The 18,564-nt window shown below is 59.7% G+C and overlaps 1 protein-coding gene across 1 annotated transcript in view; it reads right to left on the bottom strand.

Annotated features, from left to right (window-relative positions):
- The window catches only part of UCK2 (uridine-cytidine kinase 2), a 46,093-nt gene extending 29,448 nt beyond the window's left edge, over nt 1–16,645 (bottom strand). Inside the window, exon 1 of the mRNA XM_045838518.1 lies at nt 16,298–16,645. Coding sequence (XP_045694474.1) covers nt 16,298–16,396 — 99 coding nt within the window. The 5' untranslated portion in view covers nt 16,397–16,645. The remainder of the gene's footprint in view (nt 1–16,297) is intronic.
- Between the last annotated feature and the right edge of the window lie 1,919 nt (nt 16,646–18,564).

Raw genomic sequence — 18,564 nt, 5'->3', positions numbered from 1 at the left:
GACGCCCAGCACACAAAGCCCGTCGGAGCCAAACACGGGAGAGGAACAGTGTTTCCGGCATTCATCTCGTTCCTCTCTATCAACGCTGGATCTTATCGTGTCCTACAAACCTGGGGGGGGGGGCAATTAGAAAGCTGCGTTCTCTCACTCTTTCGCCCCCTCACCCCCCACCCCTGCCCTCTGACCTCAGAGGCCAGCATGTCCCAGGCTGGGACCACCCACTTCATCAGGGTGCGAAGGCTCATGAACTGGAGCCCCAGGGGGAAAGTGTCCTCTGGCTCTGGGCCTCCCCACCCCCTCCCGGATCCAGAACCCCCACCCGGCCGTGTGGCCATCTGCACAGACAGCGCCCGCCCTGCAGTTGGGATCTGGGGGTACAGGAACCACCTGACCCCCTCCTCCATCTGGCTCACCGGTAACTGCAGGAGACCCACAAAACCACAACCCCCCTTCTCCCACCCGCCCCTCTCCCACCCGCCCCCAGCACACTATTCCAATGACAGTCCATCAGCCCTGACACCCCGAGGACCTGCCTGGTCCTTGTGCTGGGAGCACGTCCCAGGCTCTTCCCCCCCCCCCCCAGCATTTTTTGAAGTCCTCACTCAACGAGGGCATGTTTACTGGCTTCAGAGAGAGGAGGTGTGGGGAGGGAAGGAGGGAGAGAGAGAAACACTGATGTGAGTGAGAAACATGGACTGGTGTACACGCCCCAGCCGGGGATCAAACCCATAGCCCAGGCATGTGCTGTGACCGAGGATCAAACCTGCAACCTTTTGGTGTACGGGACGATGCCCAACCCACTGAGCCACCCAGCCACGGCCCATCATTTCTTCCTCACTGCTCATCCTCTCGTTCATCCGCCTCTCCCCCCACTGGGCCCCGCCCTCCTGTGAGCACCCGTTCTGTGAGGGGAGCGGAGGGCCAGGGCAGCCAGGACCCAGCAAGCCGCCCCAGCCCTGCAGAAGGGCCATTCCCACCCCCAAACCCCAGTCGCTCTGAAGCCCAACGCTGCTTCGTCTGGAAGTGTAGCCTCCGCCACGTCTTTGTAAGGTTCCAGAATGGTTGCGCGAATGAGTTAGGGAGAACTGAACCGCGAGGAGGAAAACAAAAACAGGTAGCCACTAAACAAATCTACAGAGACGCCAAGCACGGGACCGCTGTGAACTTCACTCACAACCAGAGGCAAACCCGCAACATGACCCCCGCGTTCTCCCCGACTCGGACGGCGGCTAACGCGTTGGGAACACCCAGCGCGTCCCCACCGCGGCGCAGCTCTGCGGAGAACTCGCTCACGCCATCCTAACCACGTAAAACCCGAAGCGTTGCTCCAACCGAAACTCCATGTGATTACATCAGGAGAGTCACGGGGGCAGTGCCAGGTAAAACGTAATCATTCACTATCAGAGGTCAGGAGAGGATGCCTAATACTGGGAGGGGGTCATCAGGAAACAGCGGTGTACACGCGAGTTTCTAAAAAAAGAAAAAACAAAACAACAAAAAAACGTTGAAGATACATGGAAGGGGAAATACAACGAGATCCGTGCGCTAGAAGTGGCAGCGCTGAGCAGCCCCGTTTGTCCTGGTACACGGCATTTTAACTTCTACCTGCTTTGGTAAAAGTTTGGTTACTACTTTGTAGCACGCGGGATACGCTATAATCGTTATAATCGCGCACATGCGCACCAGCGGCAGCATGGGAAGGGAGGGCGGCCCGCGAACAGGAGGGTGGAGCTATTTCCCGCCCGCACGACCTCCAGCTGGGACGGGGACTGACGCAGACGCACTACTGCCGTCACAGCCGCGTGCTCATTCCGTCTGCCCGGCGCACCGCCCCCGCCCCCGCCCCCCTCCCCCCACACAGGCAGAGCCCAGGCGTCCACCGGGCGCCGGAGCACCCTGTGCCCGGACTCAAGTGCAACACGCCTTCTCGGGAGCTCAGTTCGCTCCCACCTCACTGCTGGGACCCGAAGAAATATTCCCGAACTCTAAATCAAGTCAGCTTCCAGGATCCGCCCTGGCTGGAGTGGCTCAGTGGACTGAGCGCTGGCCTACGAACCAGCACGCCACGGGTTCCATTCCCAGTCCGGGCATGTGCCTGGGTTGCGGGCCAGGTCCCCAGCAGGGGCGGGTGAGAGAGGCAACCACGCATCGATGTTTCCCTCTCTTCCTCCCTTCTTCCCCTCTGTCCTAAAATAAATAAAATCTTTAAGCCGGAGACTGGGTGTGTGTTAACACTGTATCACAAAGGGCTCCCTGCTCACCGGCCTCAAGCTCCCTCCTGGGAGGGCCAGTGCTCCCAGCACCACGCGCAGGGGAGCGGTGCCCTTTCCCAAGGGCCCCGGTGGGGGGGGCCCTGTCCTGCAGGCAAGCCCTCTGCTGGGGGGGGCGGGGGCAGAAGGAAGAGACAGACTGGACCACCTCCTGAATGTTATTATTAAAATTTCTTTTTCAGGCTCTTTTCCCTCCTCAACACAATTACATGAACTAGAAAAAGATGGCAGTCAAAACCCAGGACGCTCGAAACCCCCAATACCGAGTATTCCGAGAACCCAGGGACATGAACATTCTTCACAGGGATGACGTCCTCCGCCGAGAAGGGAAAGCAGGTGGCCGCGGCCCGGCAGGAGCGCCCCGCCCCCCGGATACTGCTGACGAGGCCGATTTCCCAGCGCTCAGGGAGCCTGGTAATTATTTGGCTCGCGTAAAACCACCTCATCCTGTTCACTGTGGCACAGCTAAGATAATATCACATCTCAAGGGGCATGGGCCCCAAGGAGTCCTGGGGAAGGAAAAAAATGTGTTTCCCAAGAGGGAAACAATTATATAAAAAGGACAAGCCATGGCTGGTGTGACTCGGTGGATTGACTGCCTGCAAACCAAAGGGTCAAGGGTTCAATTCCCAGTCAGGGCACGTGCCTGGGTTGCGGGCCAGGTCCCCGTATGCCTTCCTCTCTCTCCCTAAAAATAAATAAGTAAATAAAATCCTTTTAAAAATGATATCTGGCTTAAGTGTGTGTTTGTTATTGGAGAGAGAGAGAGCCTTAGAAAAAAAAAAACAAATGGTGCTGAGGAAGGGGCTGAACTAGGGTTTCATGTGCACATTTCAGGGGTGTATTTCACGTTTATTCCACACTCCAGGTGCCTCCAAGGAGCAGAAGGCAGGGCCCCGGCCGGGCTGGCTCTGGGGTGGCAGTTGCACCTGCCTGTGAGGTTCCGCTGAGACTCAGGAGCACGGGGGCCGGGCTGGTGGGTTTCGGCATTCCCAGCAGGTAGCTAGCTGCTCACAGCTCTTAACGCAGTCCCTGAACTTCTCTGCTACATTTCCCACTGGAGGCGGAGGATAATGACACTGTTACCTCCCCAGGCTCTTAGAAGGATTAAAGAGTTAATAAACATAAAACACGGTCAGTGTTTGGAACACACTAGCTATTATTAGTAAACCTATTTTGAGAAGAAACAGGCCATAATCAGATCATTTCGGACCCCATTAAGTGATGTAAGGAAAATAAGAGAGGCAGCCCTCCAACGGCATTATGTATCAGTCTTTCGTGAGAGCACCTGTTACTTTTGATGAAGGGAAAAACATGCAGAAATGTGATAAATGTTCCTTCGAATGCATTAAAACCTTGTGCCACCCCCAGAAAAACCTGTGAGCCGGGGACCCCCGACCCTCCCTCTTCGGCCTAAGAGCTCAACGGAAGAGCAGGGGTTTGGCTAGGAACACGGGGTTCATGTAAAGCTGACTTTTCCACGCTCTTCTTCAGTCACTTTTGATGCAAAGGAGCACTGGTTAAATGCAGGAGGCTGAAGATTTCTTCTGTGCTCCCCCCGAGTTCCAGCACAGGCACGCACGGTCCACCCCCCGCGGCGCTGCCCTCCGCCGTCCAGTGGTCACTCGGCTGACAGCGACTCCCGTGAAGACGGGCGGCACCATCACCCCACAAGCACACGTCAGGCTGACCTGCCAGATCTTGAATTCTGACGGCAGAATGAAAAAAACAAAACAAAATGACCCAGAGGAGCCCCCATAAAACTCAGCCCCACGGAAGCGGACCTTGTCACGGTCACTCAAGTGTGTGGAGCACCGAGGCGTTGGAGGCGCAGTGAGCAGAGACGAGAGCCCAGGTCCCCCCACCGCGTCCACGGGGCAGACAGACCGGGCGGCAGCAGCCCCGGGGCGGCCGGAGGGAAGGACGCAGGGCTGAGCCCTGATGCAGACGGCAGCGGAGCGACAGACACGAGTCCTTGGGCTTCAAAGCGACCGGACTAGAGGGCAGGGGACACGTCAGGCAGAAGCAGGGGCAGGTCTGGGGGTGCCGGGGTGAGGGGAGGTGGGGGTGGGGGCTCTCTGGGACGGGAAAGGCCAGGCCGGGCACAGGGGGTGACGGGAAGGCCGGCTCCGGGGCAGGCGAGGCTGGAGGCTCGCAGCCAGGAGAATTCCGGGAGGATGAAGCCCCGCTGAAGAACTCCCGGGGAGTGGCGGCCCGGGCAGTGCCAGGGCAGTGCCAGTCGGAGCCGCATTCCTTGCAGCCGCCCCAGCAGTGAGGCAGGGGATATGAATCAGGCCAGGCTGGCGGCCGGGAAATCCGGCCGCTGCGGGGGAGGAACGAAGCAGGAACCGGTGGAGGGGGGTGGGGGGGTGGGGTTCCAGCAGGAGAGAAGCGAGGGGCTGCCGAGTGGGTGTGGGAGGAGGGGGCACACGGGAGGGGGCAGAGCCGGCTCGGGTTCCTGTCCTCTGACTCACGTGGACAGAACACGCAGGCCGTGCTCAGGTTGTTCAGGGTCTAGTTACGAATAAGCTTAGAATCACGAACATCAGGCAGCCCCAGCTCCAGGTGGAGTGCCTCAGTGGGCTGAGCGCCAGCCTGTGAACCACAGGGTCACCGGTTCGATTCCCAGTCAGGGCACGTTCCTGGAATACAGGTCAGGTCCCCAGTAGGGGGCGTGCAATGGGTGTTTCTCTCCCTCTCCTCCTCCCTCATTTCCTCTTTGTTTAAATATAAATACTTAAAAAACAAAACAAAACACCAGGCTGCAGTGCCCGGGAGACAGCCGAGGAAGTGGGGGAAGGAAGCAGGGCTGGAAATGACCCGGAGTCTCCGACCACCAAGACAGAGTGTGCGCGGCGGAGGGCGGGAGTCAGAGGGCGGGAGTCAGAGGGCCAGGGCAGGGGAGCTCCCACACGAGGGCCTGTGCGAGAGGGGCGAGGCAGCCACCAGCACAGCTCCCCGGGGAGATGGCCCTGGCGAAGGTTGGCACAAACTCAGACGAGGAACCTGCAGCTCCCACGGGCCTCCCAGGATGGGTGGCTCTTAGGGACCTCAGCTAGAAGAGCCTCACTGCAGCCTCGAACTCCTTCCAAGTCCTCCCGACCTCGGACGGCCCGGCCTGCACGCCTCCCCCGGCGCCTGTCGCAGCTCCGGCACCCGGCCTGGAGCCCTGCCTGTGCCAGAGCCTGGGCACTCGAAGACCGGAGCCCACCTCCCAGGACCCTGCAGCCCAGAGGTCACGAGAGGGTGGCTGCCATGCCACGGGAGAACGGTCACGTTTCGGTTCAGCAGGCGTTCTGTGAACACCAGCCACGTGGCCAGACTCCGTGTCAGCCCCGGGCTCACCGGGAGCGGGGGGGAGTCCCAGCGCACACTCTGTACAACACCGGTCACTATGTGCTGCATGGGCAACGGGTGGGAGCCACGGCCTTGCGTCCAGCGGCCGCCCAGGCGTCGGCCCCAGGAGAGGACGTGAGTTCTGGATAAAGGGGCGGCAGGGTTTTCTGGGTCCTCGTGGCTGCACTCACTCACTCACTCACCCGGTTGGAGCGGACGGCAAGACGCCCAAAGGGCCGCTGGGCTGGCGGCAAGGAAGCCCTTTCCCAGCTGTGAGGTGCATCTCAGTCACGGCCGGGGGGGAGGCACCACAAAGCCTCAGTTCTGGCCCCCCACCAAGGCCCACCCCAGTAAGGCCCAGCAAAGGAGGTCAGGGCTGGCCCTGTCCACTCGGAGGACGACGTCACCTCCTGGCCACACTCTGCCACGGCCTGGGCTCCGTCCTGCGTTTCCTGCTGGAAGGGCATTCCCCCACCGATGCCTCCCCTGTTCGAGCACTGACCGATCACAAGAGCGTGTCTCTAGCTCCAAAACAGATCAGGCCCGCAGGAGGCGCCCCTCACTGAGCCAACCTCCTCACCACACTCAACTTCGGAGAAATCTGGAGAATGTTCCTCCGACAGCCAGCCAAGACGTCATCCGGTGGAGACGCACCCTTGGAAACCTGCCTGAGACAGGGTCAGGGCTGCCACGCCTGCCTCTGGGGACGTCACGCTGACCCCAGCAACCCCCACCCCCCCGGCACAGACGGGGCGGGCCACCCCGGCCCTGGCCTCTACCCTGGGTCCCCAGGTCCCATCCTGCTCGGAGCTCCTGCTCGTCCCCAAGCCCTTCACAAATCTCCTGGATAAGCGAGCTCCCCAACCGCTTCAGCTCCCAGTGTCTGCACTGCTTTCGTTAAGAAAAGGACACGTCAAGCCCTGGCTGGCGTAGCTCAGTGGATTGAGCGCGGGCTGCGAACCAAAGCATCGCAGGTTCGATTCCCAGTCAGGGCACATGCCTGGGTTGCAGACCACAGCCCCCAGCAACCGCACATTGATGTTTCTCTCTCTCTCTCTCTCTCTCTCTCTCTTTCTCTCTCTCCCCCCCCCTAAAAATAAATAAATAAAGTCTTTTAAAAAAGAGAGAGAAAAGAAAAGGACACGTCTTGGACAGCAGCACCTTGGACCCTCAACTGCTGTTTCACAGCAGACGCGGAAGTGTGTAACACAGGTGACTGCAAACCATCTGTGTTGGTGCAAGGAGGAGCACCAATAACCCCAGTGTTTGGGGGTGACCCGTGCAGACAAGCTCTGGGAGGTGTCTGCCGTGCCGAGTCACCGATTGGATGAGGCCACAGCCGCTCCCTACAGCAGCACCACCGCACTCGGAGGGACCCACCGAGCCGCTGCTCCCCGGGCGGCAGTTCCGCCCGGCTCCAGTCCAGGCTCCGAGCGGCCGACACGCCGACGACAGCAAGTGCCCAGCGCACCGGGAGTTTCTCTCTCACGATGACGGCCCACCTCCCGCTGAAACAGGGAGGATCAAGCTGGTTTAAACACACCAACCTTCCTACCAGTTCCTGAGTGCGAAGATCCAGGTCCGATCAACGAGCGTTTGGCTGCACAAAGCGGCCGGCACCTGCAGGAAGAACTGCACGGCAAGGTCTTAGGGTTACACTCCCGTTGGTTTTTATTTTCTTCAAGGCACCGTTAAAGAGGCACTGAAGCCACCTCGCACGCACACACGCACGCACACACGCACACACACTCGTGCACCAACCTGGCCCCTGTGGCTGACAATGTTCAGGCAGTGCCACCAGGGCAAGGGACCCCAAGAGGAAGTCCCAGTAAGAGCCAAAGCAACAGGTTTGTTTGTTCTTTTTTAAGATTTTATTTATTTTTTAGAGAGAGGGGAAGGAAGGGAGAAAGAGAGGGAGAGAAACATCAGTGTGTTGAGAAAAACATCAATTGATTGCCTCATGTGCGTCCCCCCCCTCAACTGGGGGTCAAACCCCAACCCAGGCCAGTGCCCTGACCGGGAATCAAACCAGGGACCTTTCGGTTTGCAGGACGATGCCAAACCCACCGCGCCACACTGGTCCGGGCGAGAGCAACAGGCTGAGAGATACATCGATGGGTTGCCTCTTGAACACCCCCAAACTGGGGACCCGGCCCACAACCCAGGCACGTGCCCTGGTGGCGAACTGAACCAGCGACCCTTTGGCTCACAGGCCGGCGCTCAGTGCACTGAGCCACAGCAGCCGGGGTGAAAGCAAAGGGCCGGACAGCTGAAAGCTGGAAAGGTCACTGAGCAAAGCAACGCATTCCTCGGGAGAAGATGCCGAGGAGATGGACACAAAGGTCCTTACTGTTCAGTTAATCAACAAACCTTTCTCCAGGATGACACACACTGTTTCCGGCCTCGGGTGTGCTCAGCCAACAGTGAGGAACCCAGGACCCCGGTCCCGAGAGCGTGGTCCGGACAGGAAGACAGGCTGAACGAGCAAGGGCCACACGGGGTGGGGAATTCCTGCCACATGAGCTGCTAAGAGGCATCAGCAAGAGAGCAGAGAGGCACCCAGCACAGGCCACCTGTGAATACGACACATAGAAGGCCCCAGGACCCGCGAGGAATCCAGGCAGTGTCCCGGGGAGGTGCGTGTGGGCAAGGGAGAGGGGACGCAGCCTCTCAGAGCCCCACGGGAGATGGCAGGTGCCAACCGCAGTGTGCAGGACCGGAACGGAGACTCGTGGAGTGCTCCCCGAGAGTTACGGGGTGCAAGGGCTGAGCCGACCCTCTTCTGCACTGCACAGATACCCGGAGAGTGACTGGCACGGCCAGGCTGGACCCCAGGGTCCCAAGGCAGGGGCCGTCTGCAGGGACGACCGAGTGACACACCCTCTCCCGAGGCTCCCAGTGTTCTCGGCCTTCTGCCCAATCAGAGGAGCCAGGGGCAGGCCAGCTGGTCCGTACACACTCAGCAGGGTCGGACGAGCAACTAGAAAGGTACCAACGGAGCTTCTCTGGCTGGGTGCCTCCGTCGTGAGAGCACCGTCCGGTATAACAAAAGGCTGCAGGTGCGATCTCCATGTGGGGGCATGTGGGAGGCAACCAATCATGCTTCTCTCTCTCTTTGAAATCAATAAACATCCTCGGGTGAGGATTTAAAAAAAAACGGAGTAACTTCGATGTAGCAAAAGGCGTTCCGTGGCCATCCACCTCTGCTGGCCGGGTTTCTCAAGTCTCTGTACCAACCAACAAATCTTACTCCACCTCTTATGTTTAGTGACTTAACAAATGCACACCGTGTCCTGATTAACTGAAGGGCAGGGTGCAATCCAGAAGAAACCGACAGTGAGGAGACTCACGGGAGCAGGAAAGGGAATCATCCCCCCCCCCCTCCCCCGCACACGGACCGCTGCTGCGGCGGGATGACAGAGGGATCGAGAAAAGGTTTCCAGGCACAAAGACCAGGGAAACGAGCCCTGACCAGTGTGGCTCAGGGGGTTGGGTGTCACCCTGCAAAATGGAAGGTCGCTGGTTCGATTCCTGATCAGGGCACGCACCTGGGTTTCGGGTTCGGTCACCAGTTGGGGCGCATGCGAGAGGCACCTGATCGATGTTTCTCTCCCCTGCTTTCTCCTTCCCTTCCCCTCTAAGAGCAAAGAAATGGAATCTTTTTAAAAATAAATGTAATTAACATTTGAGGGGGAGGGACACTGAGCTATGCTATGAAGGAGGAAAACAGAAAAAAAAGAACATTCTTGACTGAAAGGAGAGCTGATTCATCTGCTGTAAAATGAATGACAGTGGGTCACATTATTACAGTATTTAGAGCCCGCAGGATCCTTTTCAAAGAACTAAACAGGTATCGTTTTAAAAAGTGACATCTTTTGCAACTCTTTACTCAGGATGAAAAAAAAAAACGGATGCCAAAAATGCGATGAGGCAAAGCAATTTCCAAAACTCTCCCTGCATCTTATGGCTGCAAACCCGCATGAAGGCTGCAGTCCAGAACCACAGGCCGGCACGCCGGCCCCCCGATCTGCCACGAGCTCTCTCTGGGCAGCCGGAGACCACCAACCTGCAGGAGGAGGGGCCGCGCTCGCCCCCCACCGTTGAGGAGGGGCCCTCTGCACACACCTGTGGAGCCCTGGGCTCCCCTCGGGATGGGGACGGGCGCGAGCAAACCGAACGCTTGCTGAGATGTGACCGATCAGCCCCGCAGGCCGAAACGCCGGGCCCGCGGCGTATGGACCGACCGCTGACAGCAATACAGCAGCACAGCCCTCCCCCACGTCCGCTCGCAAAATTCTCGCGCCTCCACCACGGAGGGAGCAGGCAACACGCTTATCAAAGCCCCATGATAACATGTCACACGTCACACGGAGGGCACCGGCGGGACCTTCTGTCATCAAAACCGTGCTCTTCCAAGGGCAAGTGCGGGACTCACGGGGCGCCGGGGAAAGGCACCCCGGGCACCTGCTCCGAGGGGCGCCGCGGGGGGCAAGGCAGGTGCGGCAGGTTCGCGGAGTCTTGACACGTTTCCTGCAGTTTCTTTCCTAAGGGCTAACTGTGTGATAATAACTATTAAAGAAGCAAAAGCCGGTGTTATGTATGGAACAATCCTTTTGAACAGCCAGGGGGCAAAGCAAACTCTTTTCTGGAATTAGCCCCCTCTCCCGATCCTGACGCAGAATTCTGAGAGCACGACGATTCATTTTCAAAGCAGCGCAGAACCAGGTCTCTGCGCTCACGAGGGGCCCAAAGCCCAGCGCCTCCTGCGATCCGTCCCGTCGCTCGGGCAGCTGCCCTCAGCAGCCCGTGGCGGTGCCTTCCCGACTGTGGGCGCCTGGGCTCTCTCCGCGTGGCCCTCAGCCGGGCTTTGACCCCTGCGCGCACACGGACGGCTCGCTGGGTCCGGCTTCACGTGAACACCTGGCAGCTGCCACACCTTTACTGGGTCTCGGAGAAGATCTCGTCTTTCCCTGTCTATTGTCACAGAACGTTGCTGTTACTTGGTCACTTGGAAATATTTCACCTTGAAAAATGAAGTTCTGACTTGCTGTTAAACGTAGGATTGAAAGAAGCTGCTACGTGTATTTAAATGATCCAACTATCAGCTACAACGATACGTGAAAATGCTCCCACGGTTAAGCAACTTTGTTGCCAAAAACTATGTGGCACCTGTAAAACCGGGAAACACTCCAAATGGGGGTTTTTCCTGTGTGTCCTAGGTCACACACACACACACACACACACTTTAAATGGAGCATCTTAGCTTCCAAAAACAATTGATGGACAACAGAGAAAATGAAAACTTTCTAGCTGGTTTTTAACAAAAGCCACTGCATAGCTGGGCAATGGCACCACCGCGATTTGCAAACCCCGGAAAAGACGGGTCTCTTACACTCGGTTCCTTTTAGGCGATTATTCTTCCAGCACGACGGCCATCCAATGGACACTCAGACTCACGGAGGGCCAGGCCTTCAGCTTTGCATTGTGCCAACGACAAATGTCACCAGTGTCATCCAAGACCCATAATTCTCACGCGTGAAACAAGATTTTTAAAAATAAAACAGTTCTTGTCACGAACAGAAAGTATTTTTGTAAGGATCAAAGCCTTTATACCATTAAAACAACCAGTTTTAGTGTTTATTTCACTCCTCTCATCCGTTTATAGTTCTTATTCTTGGGCTTCATAATTACATATGGCTTACACTTCCATAATTCATATGTACACGTACACGATACATTGTAAGGTAATTAAATGCTTTCATGATTAATCAGCTTAAAGGTGAATACGGTTTAGCAGACAAAACACGGGTGCCCATGCACGTGAAGAACACACCCTCCAACCTGTTTTACTGATTTAAAAATTGTCATGCCTGAAAGACCTCTGAGTAGTCCCAAGGGCGCCACCTCAGACCCCAGTGGCGGAAAAGGTCAGGTCCTCAGCGGTGAGTGGAACCCCCAAATACAGCCTGCCTCCGTCACAGAGTCTCCTGAGAGCCACATGAGACGGAGCGGCGACACCACCGGGCACTCGGCCTAAGCAAACACCCCTCTAGAGAGTCGTGAGCTGGAGCCAGGGGACCCCAGGTGGCGGGTGTCCACACCGCACGGCAGGGACATTCCGCAGCTGCCTGCAGGCCCTCGAGGGTGGGATCCCAGGACGGCAGGCCATCGGCAACCCGCCGACGCAGCGAACCAGGCACGGCAAACAGCAAGTGCAGGGGCCCTGGGCGGGCGCAGGGTGTAGCTGGCAGAGGGAGCGCCCGGGGAGGGTGGTGGCCACGTCACCGCAGGACTGGAGGGCCCTGGCGGCGGTGCGGGTGGTGGAGAGCACACCACGCCAGCTCCGGGAAAGCAGAAGGACCCGCCCCACCCCCTTGGCTCTGGGGGCCCCTGACGGAAGGAGGGCGTGGACCGGGTGACCTGGCCAGGCTGGCAGCAGCTGAGGTTCCAGGAACAGCGAGCACTAAAGGGTCTGGGCGGGAAGCCCCCGAGCAGATGCTGACTCACGGTGGAGCTGACTAACAGCCCTCACCTCAGAGGGGACGGGGGACTGCACTGTCCCCTCCTCGTCCGGGCTGCTCACGGTCAGACCAGCCTCCCTGCAAGGACCTCCGCGGGCTAGCTGCTGCTTGTGGGGACAGCTCAGTGAAGGAAAAATCTGGATTCCGGTCCAAGTACTGCTAGCCAGGTGACCTCGAGCCAAACAGCGCCCTGACCTCATCTCTCAAGGTCATCCATCAGCAGGGAGGGCGCCGCGGGCAGCAGGCCCGCGGGCTCCGCGGTCAGGGCGGTTCGAGCCGCTTCCAGGCGCAGAGCACCAACCGACAGAGGCTTGCCCTCGTGCTCCCGATCACGTGACACAGAGAGCGCCCTGCAGAGCAGCAGTCACCCACAAACATCCACCCGGCACACGCCAAATCACGGCCGAGGCGCCTAAGCAGCAGGACGCGTGGATGAGGGCTCAGAGCTTTTTTCATTTCTGAGTCACCACAACGACAGTTGCATTTCCTAATGCAACTGTGGTTCCGCCTGTGGCCTGCAATCCTAATTCAAAGAACCTCATGGATTAAAAACTACACGGGTAATTACGAATTGCGGCCTGCCTGACTCACTCAGCTCAACAAATGCTCTAATGGGCATGAAGGCATAAACAGGACACTCAGAACTTTCAGTGCAGCCGGCACCTCCGTGCGTGCACTCGGTACAAGGCTAAATCCACGGAGGCATTCGAGACAAAAAAAATGACTCTGCTTAAGGACACAGGGAACAGGATCTCCTGCAGGGAGTTGTTAACAGAACCGGGGCCTCACAGGTGGAGGGGCCGCTGCAGAGAGGGGTCGTGGGCCAAACCACCGAGGAGAGCAGCCCCCCAGAAGCGTCTTTTTGCGTTCGGGTGCCGGGGAGTTGTCGGTGTGGGAAAATACAGGCCGGGACCGCACGTGGGGTCCCAGGGGGCCTGCGCTGTGCGGAAACACCGCCCTGCAGCCCCGCAGCCCCGCAGTCCCGGGGCTGGGGCCATGTCCAAGGTCTCCAGGAAGCCGAGGAAGACCCGCCCCAGGGCAAGGAGGAAGTCGCAAGGACACCACAGCACAATGAACAAGAGAGGAGCTGCAGGCGAAGAAGCTTACGCTGTTTTTCCCTCCCTTCCAAGGTTGCTGCTTCTTGCTCCATTTCTAGGCCTATCCCTTAGGGGGAAATGCGAGAATCTGGTTTTTCACATGGATCAGAGTAACTTTCCCAACCTACGGCAGCAACATTAAAAGGTGGTTTTCACACTGACTGGCCAGGCGGGCCCAGCAAAGCCTCCTGGGACAGTTCGAAGCCGTCTTCATTCACAAAACACACCAGCAGAGGTGGTCTGCGCCATGGCACTCCGTCGGATCCGCCCTCTCCAACCAGAACCACTCAGTCTGAGATAAAGCACCCACGCCCGGGCAGCCACAGCCCCGGGACCCATGAGAGCCCTGGGGAGACGAGCAGGGAGCCGGTTTTCTGGGTGAGGGTGGGGGAGCCCTGTCCGGATCTGTGTCTTCCCGCTCCCGGCCACGCACCTGGGAAACCAGTCTGCAGCCTTCCCTCCAAGCAGCCCCTCTCCAAGGTAAGGCTGTACATGTGTCCGTGTCCCCGCCCCGCCCGCCCCGCCCCACCAGCCTGAGTCCAGTCCTCTTCCACCAGCCGGCAGCGGCAGGACCAGGGCAGGCCCGGCTGGCGCAGGCCGGGCCCCAAACCCAGCTCTGAACACAGTTCTCTCTCGTCTCCAGGTGAGGAGCCTGCAGGCCCCGAGGCTCTGAGCTCCCAGCTCTCAGGCTCTCAGGCTCTCAGGCTCTCAGGCTCTCATTTTTGGTGGTGCTCTCAGGTCCTCTGCCTTCCCCGACATTCCTTTCCCGGGCCCCGCTGTGACAAGACCCCCAGGGTATCAGCCTTGCCTCCAGACGGCCCTGCGCTACAGCACTCAGGCCCGGGACCCCCAGAGAAAAGCCCAGCCCGCTGCTGCTGACCGTCCTGGGGAAAGAGAAACTGGGAACTTGCTGGGGGAAAGGCAGCTAAGGACCATCGCAGCAGAATCGAGATATATAACTGCGACACGGCGACCACAACATGGAATTGCAGAGGCCCAGCGCTCCCCACATTGAAAAATGACAAAGCAGCCCTGAGTTGGTGTCGCTCAGCGGGCCGAGCGTCCTCCCACAAAGCACGAAGTCACGGGTTCCACTCCCGGGTCCTGGGCCAGGACCCCAGCTGGGGGCGTGGAAGAGGCAGCTGACCCATGTCTGTCTCCCACACTGGAGCGTCTCTCTTCTTTCTCCCCCCACTTTCCCTCTCTCTAAAAATAAAATCCTTTTTAAAAAGCATAAAACAACCTGAAGCAACAACAAAGTACTTCTCAACGCCAAAAAAAGTACGACAGGCTTTGAAACGGGCACGAGAAGAGACCCTTTCCGGAGAGTTCCTATAATTGTCATCCTTGAGAAACAGGGACAGCCGAGTTGGCTACACCCCCCCCCAGTAATGGCTCACGGACTCCCCTCTGCTTGAGTTTACCAACCCAGGTGACAGCAGAGAATGGGTGACGACTGGGGAGGACAAGGAGAGCGGGGTTCTAGGGCCTCTTCCCACCCCTGACCCACGCAGGGGTTTCCGCTCCTGAACGCCACCCTCCTCTGCCCGCTCCAGCCTCCTCCCGGCTCCCCCCGCCCACCCCCCAGGGCTGGTCCGAAGGTTAACCTCCGCACCCAGTGCCGCAGCAGGCCCCACGCCAGGCGCTGCAAACACAGCCTGAACAAACGGGGAAAAGAAGGCCCCGCGAACAGGAACGCGCGTGGAAAGCACAGTTCTGAAAAAGACGTCCAGCTTCCTGAAACAGCGGGCATCCTGCTTTGGCTTTGAATTACTTGGAATGGTGCCACTAGTAAAGCATACGGGGGAAACGGTATTTTTAAAAAATGCACTGGACCGGGGCAAACGCGGCAGAAAGTTCGGGGACCTCAAGCAGGCAGTTCCCAGGCCTTGGAAGCCCAGAACCACATCAACTTAATCAATAAGGAAGTCCCCCCCCACCCCCTCCCGCGCCGGCTGCCGCGTCTGCACCAAGCCCAACAGACCTGGAGGGAAAACGTGGAACCTAAAGACAGGGGCCACGGCGGAGTCGGCCCCGGGGGAGGGGGGGGGGACCTCGTGCTGGCTTCTCGTGCCACCAGCAGCCTTGCTCCCGGCGCGCCACCCTGGACGCGCCAGCACTCCCCGAGGCCGGCACAGGGTGGCCCAACCCTGGCCGGGCCCCCAGGAGGAGCCCGGCTCGGGACCAGGCTGGAGGTGGCTGAACGGCAGGGGTAAACAGTGGCCACCTCTCAAAGCAGAGAAAGAAACAGCTGGCAGGTCTCACCCTTGTCCACCTGCGGAAATGGCCCGGGTACTCGAGGAGAGCTTTTCCCTAGTGCCCCCCCCCCCGCGGGTAACACAAAGACGGCAGACTCCGCGGGAGCCCGACACCCGCAGGAGGACCCCTTTCCCAGGGTGCCAGCGCGTGGCCCCAGGCGCCCGAGGGCGTGGAGGTAGTGCAACTTTCTCAAGGAAGCCGCCCACGTTTCCTCTGTGACCACGAAACGCAAAGCCCCGGCCATTCTCAGCTCGCTGATGTCACCGCACCTCTGTGGCCCTCAGGGTTTCACCCGGAGAGCCCCGCGATCCCCCGCCCAAACAGGTTTCCGCCTTCCCCGGGACGCGCACCGTGCGCTCTCCCAGCCTCCAGTCCGGTCCGGCTCGCTCCGCCCTCGGCACCCGGCTGCGTCGCTGGGCGCGCAGCCACGCGAGCCCGGAGGAGGGAGGCGTGGAGGACCCGTTGGGGACCCGGCTCCGAGCCCGGTCCCCAACAGGGAGCTGACTTGTAAAACAATGAGCATCCGCCTCCTCTGCCCCTCCCCCACAGGACCCCGGCCACGAGATACCGGCGCTGGTGCGGGGGGCGGGGGGGCTGCGCTGGGTAGCCGGCACCCCGGACCCGCGATGGCCCGAGCGCCCGCCCGCCGTGCCCGCCGCGCCCCGAGTCCGCGCTGGAGACCCCGCGCTGGAGCGCGGCCAGCAGCGAGGCGCACGGGCCACGCGGTGGCTGCAGCAGCTGACACGGCCCGCAGCCGCGGGCCACACGCACCGCGCTGGCCGGGCAGGGAGGGAGAGAGCGCGGCCCGCCGTACCTTCCCGCTGGCCGTGCCCCCGCTGACGCCGATGAGGAAGGGCCCGCCGTCGTAGGGCTGCTGCTGGGTCTGAGGGGTCGGCTCGCTGTCGCCGGCCATGGCTCGCTCCGCTCCTCCTCCGCGGCCTGTGCGCGCGGACGCTGGCGCCCTCGCTTCCTGCTCCCCGCCTGCCGCGCCCCGCTCGCTGGGCTCCGCCGCCGCCGGCCCCCGGGAAGCCACTGTCGCCGCCAGCCGCTGGGAGCCGGTGTGCGCTGCGGTCCCGGAGGAGCGAGCGTCTGCCTCTGCGCGCCGCGGCGGCCCGCTTACATCCTCGGCGGCGGGCGGCGTGACGCTGCTGCTCCAATCGGGCGGGCCACGCGCTGCAATTCGCCAGGCGGCGGCGGCGGCGGCGGCGGGCGTCTGGCCCAGCCCCCGCCCGCAGTCCGAGGAAGGGAGGGTGCGGACGACCCCTCCCCCTCCCGGGCGGTTAAGCCTGCCCCACGACCTTGGGCGGGCCACGCTTCAACTAGGTGTACCACCACTTTTTTTTTTTTTTTCAAAAGGGATAAAACGCTGGAAGGGAGGATCCCATCGCGGAGGGGCATGCCCAGGGTTAAGGAGCAAAATTAGAACCCGCGTGGGAGAGTGGGATGAAACAAAGAGTTAATGCGTTCACCTGCTGTGCAGGCTAAAAACGTGTTTTCCAAAAATGAGAATTTTTCCCCTCCCGTTGGCCAAAAGAATGTCAGCCCCTGGCCTGAAACACCCCCCCCCCCCACTTGGAACCCCCAGACACCATCCCCCTTAGCAGGCGACCCGGGGGAGCAGGGTTATCTGAGGGCGCCTCCCTCCCAACGTCAGCGCCCTTTCTAACCGCAGTTGGAAATCCGGAATGCCGAGGTGCGCGCGGACTCAGGGTTTGTGAGGACAGGCACGGAATGCTTAATGCCACGTTGAATGGCTTCGATTGAGCTGGTTTTCCAGAGACGGGCCTATCGGGTTAGAAAGGCAGCCTCTGCCGTGGACTCGGAGCCGCCCCCACCGCGGGGGCCCGGGCGGTTCTGCGAGCAAGTTCCGCCGCCTCCCCGGCCTCAGCGTTCTGCTGACCGGGAGTGAGGAGGGCGGGTACAGGGTGGGCTTGCTGGGAGCTGTACGTGAATTGTTGGGTCGGAAGTTCTCAGAGTGGTACCTGGGCTCCAGACTGTGTGTGGGCGTTCCAGGAGAAAGGGGCCCAAACTGGACAGGGGACTGTCGTTGGCACCCGGGGCACAGACGTGTCTGTCACTTCCAGCCCCTGTCCCTGTGAACTGCCCCCCCCACCGGGACTCAGGAGCTGGTGGGGGTCCCGCGGTCTAAGAGAGGAGGTAAGGCAATAGCATCCTCTTTTAAAACTTACTAAACTAACTTAGGTTCAAGAAACGTGTTGGGGGAAAAATGATCAAGGAAAATTAAGAGTATTAGGAAACAGCAATGTTCCTTTCACGTTGGAAGTTAGCTGGAAGGAGACGCCCCCCCCCCGAGGGCTGTGGGTGGGGGGCTTGGCTCCTCTCCCGGTCCTCCTCCCCCAACCGAGGACCCCCGACCGCCCTCACAGACGTCTGCAGAGAGGCGCGGGCAGCCCAGATCCCCGGGGGTGGGAATTTGGAACGGACACACCCGCAGCTAAGGGGATAAACGTGTTGAGTAGCTGAGAGGAAGAGAGGGAGATGCGCTGGTGCCCCACCCTCCAGGAGCTTCTCCCAAGTCCCGCGCCCCCACCTTCCTCCTCATTCCCAACACGCCCCCCCCCCCCCCGCACCCGCCTGCAGTGCATTTTATCAGAACATTTCCAGACACGGAGCTGGGAGGTTTTGCAGTAAACACCACCTGGAGGCTGAGGTTCACATTGTACCTTCCTGCTTCTAACTAGTCCTCTGCCCCTCCCTCCAGCGTCACATTTTGTTACGGTGCTTGTTTCAGCCTTGTCTTTGTCAGTTTCAAGTGGCTTCCTCTGAATGGGTTGATAGAGCTCTCACTTGGTTTGTTGTTTTAATTGCTACCTGCCCAGCACCCAGCACTGTTTCTGGCACAGAGTAGGGCCCTAAGGAGTATCTGCTGAATGAAGAGACATCGGGGGTCACTGGAACATTCCTAAGGAGCAAGTGACTGCTGTAGGGGAGGTAACCAAGTCCCCACAAGGACCCCCTCTTCCACCACCGTGGAAGGAAAGGCCGTGTCCCCTAGTCGGTATTCTTGTGGTTACCCCTCGGGGCTGCGAACGCCTCGTTTCCCTGGCATTCTCAGTAACA

This window comes from Phyllostomus hastatus, unplaced genomic scaffold (genome assembly GCF_019186645.2).
Source record: "Phyllostomus hastatus isolate PE091 unplaced genomic scaffold, TTU_PhHast_1.1 phas_contig_283, whole genome shotgun sequence".
Taxonomy (NCBI): Eukaryota; Metazoa; Chordata; class Mammalia; order Chiroptera; family Phyllostomidae; genus Phyllostomus; species Phyllostomus hastatus.
The sequence above is the reverse complement of the archived record's forward strand: the minus strand, read 5'-3'. Positions and strand labels throughout refer to the sequence as shown.